General features: G+C 32.1%; 1 protein-coding gene across 2 annotated transcripts in view; it reads right to left on the bottom strand.

Annotated features, from left to right (window-relative positions):
* LOC117110281 (glycine-rich RNA-binding, abscisic acid-inducible protein-like) overlaps positions 1 to 9077 on the bottom strand; it is a 31063-nt gene extending 21986 nt beyond the window's left edge. Inside the window, exons 1-3 of one of the 2 annotated variants that reach the window (XR_004445660.1) lie at positions 8926 to 9077; positions 1822 to 1988; positions 1070 to 1088 (exon numbers count right to left, since the gene is read on the bottom strand). Coding sequence is in view for 1 of the 2 variants with exons in the window: in XM_033252930.1 (XP_033108821.1) it covers positions 8926 to 8942 (17 nt within the window). In the remaining variant the exon portion in view is untranslated. Of the gene's footprint in view, positions 1 to 1069; positions 1089 to 1821; positions 1989 to 8925 lie in introns of those variants that run through there. The other variant, XM_033252930.1, reaches the window with a different exon arrangement.
* Between the last annotated feature and the right edge of the window lie 3699 nt (positions 9078 to 12776).

A 12776-nucleotide genomic window follows, 5' to 3' on the forward strand; every position in this document is an offset into this window, starting at 1 on the left:
GCCACAGTAGAACCCCTCAATTACGTACGGCACGGGGCCAGAGCCGTTCGTAATTGTGGGTATTCGTAAGATCGGTGTTGACCCAAATTATTATATATTTGCACCGGTACTTCTTACACTGGCATAAACTAGGCCTAGGCTAGGCCAACAGGACTACATAGCTAAATCTGAGGGGGCCTTGGCCTACAGTAGACAGTTTCTAAGCATTTTGATCCCACTCTAGGCCCCAGACAGATAAATTTGTTTTTAATCTGACGTTTCTACCTTATTAAATACCTAGATTGTGGATTTCACTCCAACACAACTTCCATAGATACTTGTTTATTATATTTATTGATCATTCAATAAAACAATCAATCACTATGTTGACTTTTAAAGCTGAAAACAATGATTAAAAGAGATGTAAAATTTGTCGCATACACATGTGTGAAGCCAGAATAAACACCAAATTTGAAGAGGGCCTCCTTCACTTGAGAATTACACAGTATAGTATGGTATGTTGTAAGCATGATAATAACAGTTACAATTCGAGCGGATTTTTTTTTTTTTTTCACTAGCCCATGTGGGCGAGTGGGGATGGAATATCACTCGCCAAATTTTTATTTCACTCGCATTGGCGAGCGCTAGTTTTGCACCCTAAAATTGCATGGGTAATCTTCCTCTGTATGCAAGTAACACTTTTTAGAATAGGCATTAACAAATATTACAAGAAACACTCAAAATATAGGGAATTTTTGTATGATGTCATCACCTTGATTTTACATTCGTAAAATCGGGAATTTGTTAAATCAGGGTTCATAATTAAGGGTTTCTACTGTAACTCAAATTTTCATAAATTATAATATGTTCATAACAAAGAGTACAAATTATTATTATATACGCAAATTTACACGTTTAGGTATCGTCTCTATTTTACGTTCGTAAAATCATGAATTCATGATATCAGGGTTTGTAATAGAGTGGTACATTACTGCCTCAATTACTTTAACACAAGCCAGAACTCGTGCTAATTTCAGTTAAATCCCTTATAAATGTGGGAAGTTCACAAGCTTACCTTGACCTGGTTTTGTTGCGGTTTGCACTCTTAACTGAAAGTAAAAAAAAAAGTTGTCATTATTTTATGATCTAGATTTATCAGAACTAGGTATTTAACGCAGTGTTTGATTTGTATTAATTTTGACAAATAATTTCTTAACCAAGACACTGCAGTAATGCGGTTTGTTTACGAAGGCAGAACATGTGCTCAGATGTAAACTGCTCAATGAGTTTGAGATTGGGACGGGTTTTGAACAGAACATTGTATTTGTTTTATCATTTTATATATTATATAATACAATTAAACTTGCCTAAGTCAAATCCAAAATGCCATTGAAATATTGTTCGACTTAAATAAAATTCAAATTACAGATTGTTAATTAATGGAAAACACAACAATTTGGCATGTAAAGTAAGATCAAATTAAAATTTTTCAACTTAGGCACAGTTGACTTAGGCAAGTTTGAGATCCTACTACCACCAACCACAACGAAGTTACCACGTGTGGGAACGTTGCAGTAATTGTGGGCTGTACTGTACATGCTTTTTATTGCTAAACTAGAGTATGGCATGGGCCTAGTTAAAAGATTATATACAGTCATGCTGCACGGTTTTTACTGTACACAATACGAAACATTTTTCATTTAACATCATGTGGTCCTAAGGATACGTAATAATAGCAAATAATCAATTGGAAAGCTTCAGAAAAATATTATGCAACAATTGTTTAGAATTTTATTGAAGTTATGGTTTGCCAGGTAAACAAGCCCATCATATTGAACTTACCGTCCTATTACCAAGTTCAATATCATTACGACTTATTGCTGCCATAGCGGCCGATTTATCATAAAACTGTACAAAACCAAAGCCACGACTACGGCCTGTCTCTCGGTCCATGACAACTGTTACATCGCTGATCTGCCCAAATTCTTCGAACGTTGATCTGATTTCGCCTAAGAAATAAAGAAAACATTTGTAATATTGTTTTTTTAAAGAAATCTATTAAGGCTGTTTCCACTAAAATTTATTCGCACGAACCTACAATTTTTACTCATACGCAATTGAGAATCTTGAAAATTAAACTGCGCATTCATGTAGGAAAAAATTTCTGATTTGCGCGAATAAAATTTATCTAGTGGAAAACGGCCCTTATAGAGTACTACAAGAAAACATCGGTATAAAAATTGAAGAAAATACAGTTTAAATGTTATTGGTCGGTAAACATGGTGACCTTTCATTTTCTTCTCAGAATGACATTAAAGAGAAAGTGGTTTACAAAAACTGCAACAGAATCCAACAGTTTTTGGGAGAAGCATTAGTATTAAACTTAATTGTAGACTATGATTTTTAGATATTGGAAATGATCATGAATTTAATGCATTGTAGTTGAAACAACCAAAAAATTTTACATATGCCAAGTACAGTAATATTGTGGCATTCAAATCAGAACTTATAAAGTATATTTAAATAGTGAGATACAATTATGAAATGTTTAAAATTAAGGATACACAAGTTGATTGAGAACATGATTTGGTGCAATTTTGACATGTTTTTAAGTGTATCAGTGATTGAGCAAAATTAAAAAATATGGAGTAATATGTTTCTGAAGTATTAACGCTATGTGACAACCCTTGTTACCGAGCAACTTTAACTAAAAAGACAATAGAGTCAAGTGCTTCCTTAGTTAAGACAAGATATTAATTGGTTTTTTTTTAACTGGTGTATCTACTTAATTTTATAAAAATTATGGAAACCTTATTTAAACTAAATATTCATTGGACTGTACTGTAAACTGTCATGATTTTATTGAATGTTGTTAACTGAATTGATTAGGTGTTTCAACAAGTTATGGAAAAACACAGTTGTGGAGGCCCTCAACTGTATTGATCATCTGATTTACTTGCTCGATATCAAAGCAGTGTTGCATGGTACTGGGAGAGGAATACAGATAATAATGAAGATTCAAAAACGCAACTCAACTTTAGACATCAAAGATTAAAATGCGTAGAATTATGGCTTACAGTTGATTCCAGCTGGATAACTTTCATACAGAATCACATGTTTTGAAATCTTGCTTAACTTTACTTCCATATCAAATCAATGTACGGATTCAAATCTATACTTTCTGATAATTCAACACAATGCCATAAATTATTCTCAAAATATTTAAGGCATTCTTTCCACCGCATCAGACAAGGTAAATGCAACCTATTCTGGTCTTTAGGAAATTATATGCCTGCAGCAAGAACTGTGCGAGTCAATAGATTGATTCAAACTTGTATGCATTATAAAATATTTATCAGTACTTTATAAAAATACAATTTTTCAAATCATCTTTTACATTCCTTATAAAGGCTATTATAAATCTTATCTTTCAAACATTACAAAAAAATATTCAAGAACAAAATGTGTGCAATCGGGTACAGCAGAGCCATTTCTATCAACCAATTCGTAACCAAGAGAACTTTAAAATTGCAATCTTATGAGAGAAAGTCGAAATCTTAAATTATTTTATTAGGTCAGAAACAATCCAATAAATGTCTACTGACTTCAGATTTATAAAAAAGACACTGGTCTAAAAAAGATGCTTAGTAGTGTGTATCAAAAAGAACAGACTTCTGTATAACTCTGTATAACTAGGGCCAGCATACAACAGAATGCCTATACTGTTCAAGTTGAAATAGCCAAAGATACTACAGTTACCAATTACAGATTATTTAGTTTGGGCATTTCGTGAATTCGTAAACGTTCTTTCTCAAGTTCTCATACGGATGGCTTCAGACTAGGGCCTCAGGCACCCGTTAACACAACTCAGTTAACTGACCTTCGGTTGTATCAAAGCTTAGATTACCAACATACACCTTTCTGTAGACGAAAAATATTTTAACAAGTAATAACAGTGTCTGGCTTCTGCAATTTCACATCCTCAAAGAAATGTTTCCATCGCAAGAATTTGGACGTGTATATTTTAGGTTGCAACAAATACTTTACAATTGATTGATAATTCGATTTTAGATTGTTGATTTGTTGAGTAATTTTGTTTCAAAATATTATTGTATCTAGAAACAATTTTAGTAGCATAGTTGTTGAACATGAAAGAGTAGTTGTGTTAATAAATACATAATCACGATTGTGTGCTTGAATACTGAACCTGTGCGAATACTGATGCATTCAAATATATGCAACTCTTGGATTCCAACTATAAATCATAAATAAATTAAACTACTTTATCAAGCATCAAGCAACCACTACCTACTGTACTAGCTAGGGCCCTAAAATAAGGGCTGCATTTCCAAATTGAGCCAAGGTAAGTCTAGTTTTACTTAAAATAAGCCTAGGACTAGGGCCTAGGCAGCTAGAAGCACATCTGTGTGAGGGTGCTGGTCATAATCCCAAATAGGTGTGATCATATAAGAAAAAAAACGGGATCACATGAGGCCTTTTCCTGGACCCTAATTGGGTATTACTAAATAAAACAAACACTCGGACGATGTTCTCCGACAACTTCCGATTCAGAAGATGGAATTCCTACTTTGAAAATACTCAGCGGTGATATGCCTAGAACTTTTCTAATTTTAATAAAATACCAAAAAAAATAAATAAATAATTCACATATAAAAATTATTAAAATATCAAAGTCATGTATTTCATTTTTGTAATTTACTAAGACTCTGTGCCACGAGTGTTTAAATACCCTAGGCTAGGCAAAGTCTGAGCCACGTCTAGGCCTTGATACGAGTGATGTGTCATCGCGTAGCCTACCAGAACATGGGCAGAGGCGACATTGTGTCTACGCTTAGCTAGGCTGTACGTGTGGTGCATGCATATATGGTAACAAATTTAAGACAGGCCAACATGCATAATTACGTAAAGCTGGAAAAAATTTATTTTATTAAATTTAGCATAACTTGGTAAATATTAAACAATTTTTGTCATTTAAACAGTAGATTACTCATATCAACGTGTTTTTCAATAAATTAATGTAAAACTATATCTGAAGGATAATCCTTTTGTGTGCTCCTAGCGAATTAGGCCCATATCGGCTGCTACCTATAGCGGCCGCCCTCCAGAACGGCCGCCAATGCGTGTTTATGTATGGAACGCCGATGACGCATTCACAATGCAGTACAGTGTAGTTCGGCCGAGATATATTTGTATGGAACACTAAGTAGGCGCAAAGCTATTGCTGCTACAGTATCCATTATTTTGTGTTTTATTTTTAGGTCTTTTTATGTTGCCAAATGATTAATGTGGTTTTAAGGAAATCCGGGCATTATTATGCTGCCATTAGTTTGCCAAAACAACAGTGGATTTTATTAGGTTTTGTGTAAGTCCCGTATAAGTTAATAATTAATTATTTAGATGGCTATTTCGTTTTATCTATTTAAAACAAACAAATGTACATTATATATGCAATCATATGTTAATAATCGTGTTGTATTATCAGGTATTTTACTGCAAATTAATTAATGTCGTTTTAAGCAATTCAATGGAATTAATACTGCGACGAGTTTTCGAACAAAACATTGGATTTTATTAGGTTTGTGTAAGTTAATAAATGTTTTAAGATTCATAATATATTTTGTTTTATCTATTTGAAACAAACAAATTTTTATGTTGATAATCAAACCAACGGATTTTATTATTTTCATATTACAGTGTCGATGCATATATTGAAGAAGAGAAAAGAAGAATGTTAATAATATTAATATACTGCCAAATTATATTTTTCGTAATATAATATTAAAGCTTACAGTATTTCATGCTTTATGTTTCGTTGTATATTATGTCTAGGCCTATAACACGTTCTTAAATGATTTATTGATTTTGAAGCAGAAAGTATATAAGTATGCTCCGTCCGGCACTCGAAATTGCCGACTGGCATTGCTTTTTTCAATGATTCTGTGTATTATTTTAGAAAAAAAAACAGTGAATTTTTATTATATTTTTCGTATTATTATTATTAAAGTTTACAGTATTTGATGCATTATGTTTCGTTGTATATTATGTCTATTCCTATACGTTCTTAAATGACCGACGCTGACAGTCTGCCGACCGGCATTGCTTTTTTCAATGATTCTGTGTATTATTTTAGAATAAAAAAAAACAAAACAAAAAAAACAGTGGATTTTTATTATATTTTTCGTAATATTATTAGAGTTTACAGTATTTGATGCTTTATGTTTCGTTGTATATTATGTCTATTCCTATACGTTCTTAAATGATGGAATGATTGATTTGAAGCATGAAATACATCGCCCTAAAATCCAGAACTTTAACTGTAAACGCCCTTCATAGAGAAGATAACAATAGAAATACACGTTTCCGTGGTTACGCTTGTATTTAGATAGAGCAAAACATGCCCATTCGTGCAGAACGAGTGTGCAGTGTCTGCCGATTGATGAATAACCTAATGCGAATTCACCAACTGATTAAAAGTTTAACCTGGTTTAACGAGCAATAATACGGTTATAACACACAACAGAGGTTAATGATCATAATCAATGTCTGTATTAAGCTTATGTAAAATAATTAAGAGACAAGAAAACAACACATCGTATAGGCCATGGCCACAGACCCTACATTATACGGTCTGTATAGGCGAACAACTCGGGTAACAACTACATTCCTGAACCATCGCACATGTTCGTACAGTTTCCATGTACAGAGTTCAAGCCAGTCGGCTATTTTCTGCATTTGACTATGGACCTATTAATAAGATCTTATTAATAATAGGTCCATGATTTGACATTCTTTCCTTGTCTCCGATGACATTCCTGAATTGGCGGCGTACAAAGACTTCGTCTCCGATAACATCCTTGAATTGGCGGCTTACAAAACTTTCTTTATTCTCCCAAGAGTATCACTGGACCCTACTTGTGAGAACGTTTCGTTTAATTATTACAAGGCAACTTAGTACTGGCAAATTGATACCAATTTAAAGCAATGTATTTCCATTCATGCCTAGATTTAATTATTAATTGATTATTTAAATACGGTAACCAATCAATCACCTTTCTAGAACGTATAATCGTCTTGCAATAGGTACGCTTGTTTATTCGTACATATATAATTATAATGCAGAATTAATTATATACTTTATTCTAAGATACAAATCAAGTTTCTTGATAAGTTACAGCTATAGTTAAATTAAATTTCTTCTAAGCAATAAAAGTTTTAACTTAGAATATTTTGCAGGATAAAATAAACACTTCTTTACTAAAAATTATGCTATTAAAACTACTTCGTAAAACAAGCAATCTTAATAATAAAGTATTTCGCCATACTTTCTTTCAAGAACATAATAAGGTCTTGTTTTGTAAACTGACATAGGACCTATTCTATTTTTTCAGTAAATGTTTTCTCATACACGATTTCAAACAAAATGTTTTCGTTACACGACTACTGGAGTAGGGAGTTATCAACTCACTCTGGCTAGACAATGAACATGCTTGCTTCATCAGATAAGACAAAAGATATCAATTAACGTCTCCGTGGTAACGTTAACTTTTAACCCTACTACAGTACTCTAGTATTGTTGCTTTTTATTGAGTAACAAACGATTGAATCGATAGCATGAATCGTGTACATATTTGAGTATAAATAATTAAGAAACGAATATCATATGTATGAACTTTAGAAACACTTTAGTGTGTCTCTTATACACATCTAGATGTGTATAAGAGACAGATCTAGTGGAGGTAACCAATTTTCAACCTATTCTTATATAAATTATATATGTATACATATTTAAATATATGTGGCCTATATATAAATCATGATATAATATATATATGGCCTATATAATCAATAATGAAACAATATTAGTATTGTTGCTTTTTACTGAGCAACAAACGATTGAATCGATGGCATGAATCGTGTACATATTTGAGTATATATAATTAGGAAATGAAAATCATATGTATGAACTTTAGAAATACTTCAGTGGAGGAAACCAATTTTCAACCTATTGTTATATAAATTATATATATGTATGCATATTTAAATATATATGGCCTATATATAAATTATGATATAATAGATAAAATCCAAACTAGCTTTATATAATTATAATAATAAGAAACGAATACCACACTTTATTGGAGAAGTACTTCAATCTATCGAAAGGTTTGATTGAAGCAATGGTTTTATTATATTTTTATGATGTTTACATTTCTTAATGTGACTTATTTATTTTTTTCAATAGTAGTTTTATATAGTGTGTAGGCCTATATATAAAATGAAAAAGATGGCCGAGTTAACCTGCCAGGCCGAGTTGACTGGGCCTAGATGACTCGAAAGCTTTGTATTTAGCGAGCGTATTGTATTATTAATTGTGAATGCGTCATCGGCGTTCCATACATATACACGCATTGGCGGCCGTTCTGGAGGGCGGCCGCTAAAGGTAACGGCCGATATGGGCCTACTCCCTCCTAGCTAGCCTAACTAAGCCCACTCTACTCTAGCCCAAGCTGGTTGGCAATTCTTTTGTTTCTCGCGCATGTTGCAACAACTGACACACGTGACACTCTTATTCTTAAAGTATTATAAATTACAAGATAAATAATTCCAATTAAATTCACGTAATAGATAGGCATAACGACTAGGTAGGTAGATGCAAGTACAAGTTAAACTATGTTTTTTAAATGGTTTTATTTCTTTGTATTTTTGTATTTCATTGTATTGCGATTGTTGCCTTAAATGAGTTTCCGCAAGGATCAAATAAATCTGAATCTGAAATGGGCTAGAGGCTTATCGCGTGGTATAAACTACAACAGCAGGCCAAGCTGCAACGCCATGATGACGATGTTCTTCAGAAATAGGCTACCCAATAATATCAACGATCATATGGTATTCGGAAATTATCAATAAAAAATATCTTAATCTTACCCTTCGTCTTCAGACATGGTGTATTCTGTCTTCTTCACTTGTTTGAGCTAAATTATATAGGCAAATAACTACTTCTTTATACTGCTACCAAATTATGTAATTCTGCAGAGATGAACCCAAGCGAAGAAAAGAATGGATTATGGGAAGGCGCGATTCCGCGAACAAGAGTTAGTTGCCAGATAGTCGACCAAATTCGGCCAAATTTTAATTGGATTGCAAACGAATGTTGCGACGGTTGCGACAATCCAGAAAATAAATCAAAAAAAGTTTTTCCACAGTGTACAGGCTTAGTAATAGTAAAATGTTTTGAATCGTGTTTCCATTGGAGCATTTTTTCACAGTAGGACCTAGTGGTGATGAAGCAACAGTAGCAGTGAGCAACTACATTAATAATTATTACTTTCTGTGATTCATTTTAAAGAGAAGCTTTAAAAAAAAAGTCTACCTAAAATTCTAAATCTTGGACATGAGTAAAGAAATAATTTATTGATTTATTTCTTGTTTAACAGAGTTAACAATTAAGTTGAAAAACAACTGTTATCCTTATGTGCCCAGGATACGATACACAAAACATAAAATCCTTCTGGCCTACTTACAATATTAGTGTCTATAAGAACTGTAATTCATAATGACAATAATAATAATAATAATAATAATAATAATAATAATAATAATAATTAATAATAATAATGATAATAATGGTGATGATGATGATAATGATAATAATAATAATAATAATAATAATAATAATAATAATAATAATAATAATAATAATAATAATAATAATAATAATAATAATAATACTAGTAAAGAAATAATTTATTTGATTTATTTCTTGTTTAACGGAGTTAACAACTAAGTTGAAAAACAACTGTTATCCTTATGTGCCCAGGATACGATACACAAAACAAATCCTTCTGGCCTACTTACAATAATAGTGTCTATATTCCTGATGATGACATAATTAATGTCGAAATATTGAATCCCAACACGATGGCGTGGTTTCAATACTTGGAGTATGTATTATACTTTCTTATCTGAGATTAATCAGTGGACCTTTCAGTGTCTATAAGAATACTGTAATTCATAATGACAATAATAATAATAAAAATAATTAATAATAATAATAATAATAATGGTGATGATGATGATAATAATAATAATAATAATAATAATAATAATAATAATAATAATTACATTAATAGGGTTAAATAAACGTACAATTAAGATGCAAAGTAAATTGTTTTAACTGTTATCTAATACTGTACTATAATTCATAAGAACAACTTTAATAATAATGATAATAATAATAATAACAATAATAATAATGATAAATAATAATAACAATAATAGTAATAATAATAATAATATTAATAATAATATTAATAATAATAATAATAATAATAATAATAATAATAATAATAATAATAATAATAATAATAACATTAATAGGATTAAATAAGCCAACAATTAAGATGCTAAGTAAATTGTGTTAACTGTGTCCCTCTCCCCAAATAAGACGGTTTCGCACAAAGTCATGTAACTTTTTTAAACCGCGTATTTTGGAAAATCTATGCGTGATCATTTAATAAAACCTGGAAGTTTTGACATGGCATTGCCAATTCTCATTTAGGAGGGGAAAACCCCCTGAGCCAAAATAGAACTCTTGCCCTGCTTGTCGGGGCGTTGCCCTACCGTTATAGAAATCACAATGCCACCACTGATTAGAAGAGTAAACAATTTTTTAAGATACGAGGGCCTCCTACATTATGTGGAAAATATATGATGCAAAACTTTTTGCATCATATATTTTCCACATATATTACTGTTAACTGTATTTATCATTGAATTTTATTGAGCTAATATATAGGCCTACGGTATGTATCATTATAGATAGGCTATATTCGCTTTGTTGCAATTGTTGTTGATTTGTTTTGCAATTGTTTGATGGACAAATGAGTGAACGAAGAACGAACGAAATGGTATTTGATTTTCGCAAATAAGGGAAACACTACCGTAGAACCTCTTATGTTAAAGATACTAAATTTCAAGAAACTATATACCTCAGAACAGAACTATCTTGGTGTTGTTATAGACAATCAACTCAGATTTTATAAAAATACAAAAGTTATAACAAGGCAAAACCACCCCTTTTGTGCTTAGGAGAAGCTAAACAAAGTTAGCGTCAGTGGTGGAGAAACACTCTTTATCAAAGTATGAATAAACCTTTTTTGCATTGCCTGGTACTCAGGCTTAACAAACAAGACTGAATACAGAGAAAATCGATAAAACGGCAAGAATATGCAAATAAAACACTCTTTAAAGACTAGTTTTATTGACAATACACTTCTTCGGGCACTGAGCGAAAAGTTATTGTCAATAAAACTATTCTTCAATAAACAGTGTTTTATTTACTATTATATCAGATTAGCACTCGAGGCTCGCGAGTCAAATTTGGCCCGCAAGGCAATTTGGCCTGTGAGGAAAAACAAAATAATTAAAAGAATTAAAAATATTTAAAACATTAAAAATTCAATGAATGCTATTTAAAAGTAGCACTGGGTGCTTTCCCTTTCCCGTGAGATCTACTCTAAAAATAATTTTTCCCTTCAAACAAATGAAAGTGATTAAGAACCGGGGCAGTACAGTATTATATATATGCACCAACTTTTTGTGCCGCCAAGTTATATATGCACCAACTTTTTGTGCCGCCAAGTTCCGTCTCTGTTTTGTTCTTTTCATTGTGATTCGTCTATATATAGCAGTAGTTCCCAACCAGGGGTCCGTGAAAAATAATTGGGGGTCTGCCAAGTAAAAGGAGTCCGCAGTTGGTCCGCCAAAAATTTGTTGGTCCGCTGGATTATTGAACAACTTTATCATGATTCCATTATTTTGTCTTAATTGTATATTTTTTTTAATTATTTTTTTTTTCATGCCTTAATAATAATCAAATACCTTTGGCAAGCATGACTTCCTTCACTCTTTTAGCTGGGATTATATTTTAATTCCAATATTATATTCTTGATATGATAGAATCTTTTAAATTAGTTTTTTATGTATTCTTTATGTAAAAATATTTAGTATATGTTTTCTCCTTTATTTCTTTTACCTGGATATTAAATAAATTTAACAATCAGTTCCAGTCTGAATTTAAAATTTTCAGTCTGGCAGTATCATTTTCGGCCATCTGAAAGTGCAATAAACATACAAAAGTCGTACCTTATGGGGGACTGATAGCGTAAAATTTACTGTCTGCATCCCTCCCCTCAGTGGTGGTGCCAGAGGGGGGGGGGGAGTTGGGGCTATAGCCCCCTCGTCGGGGAAGTCCAGCCCCTGCCCCGTCGGTGAAGATGAATACATTCCGTCGGGGAATAAAAAAATATGTTTACATGTCTGTTCGTTTAGCAACCATATCGCCTTCATTGACCTTTGTGTACCGTTTGTGTTAACTTTTCATCACAATAATAACAAAAACAACAATAATAATAAATAATAATAATAATAATAATAATAATATAATAACATAAATTCACGTGCCGTTTTATTGTAAGTTATCCGACTACCGTATATAGGCCTATTACAGTACTTTTCACATTGAATTAAGCCCATGAAACAACATATATTCTTCTTCACAATGAATTAATTACGTTCAAACATCCTTTGGAACGTAAGTTAGCAGAACAGTGTCAAGTGTGAAAACAGCGTTTTGACACTATTTTTAAGATGTCAGTGCATATTAATGTTATGTATTGAAATTTAAAAAAATACAAATCCCCTCACACTCCCCCCCCCAGCCCCAACCCAGATGTATATAACGACTGCTATAAACATGCCGAAGATTATATTTGGCC

Source organism: Anneissia japonica, unplaced genomic scaffold, assembly GCF_011630105.1.
Source record: "Anneissia japonica isolate Jap-2015-1 unplaced genomic scaffold, ASM1163010v1 scaffold673_len1821605_cov196, whole genome shotgun sequence".
In the NCBI taxonomy this organism is placed as follows: domain Eukaryota; kingdom Metazoa; phylum Echinodermata; class Crinoidea; order Comatulida; family Comatulidae; genus Anneissia; species Anneissia japonica.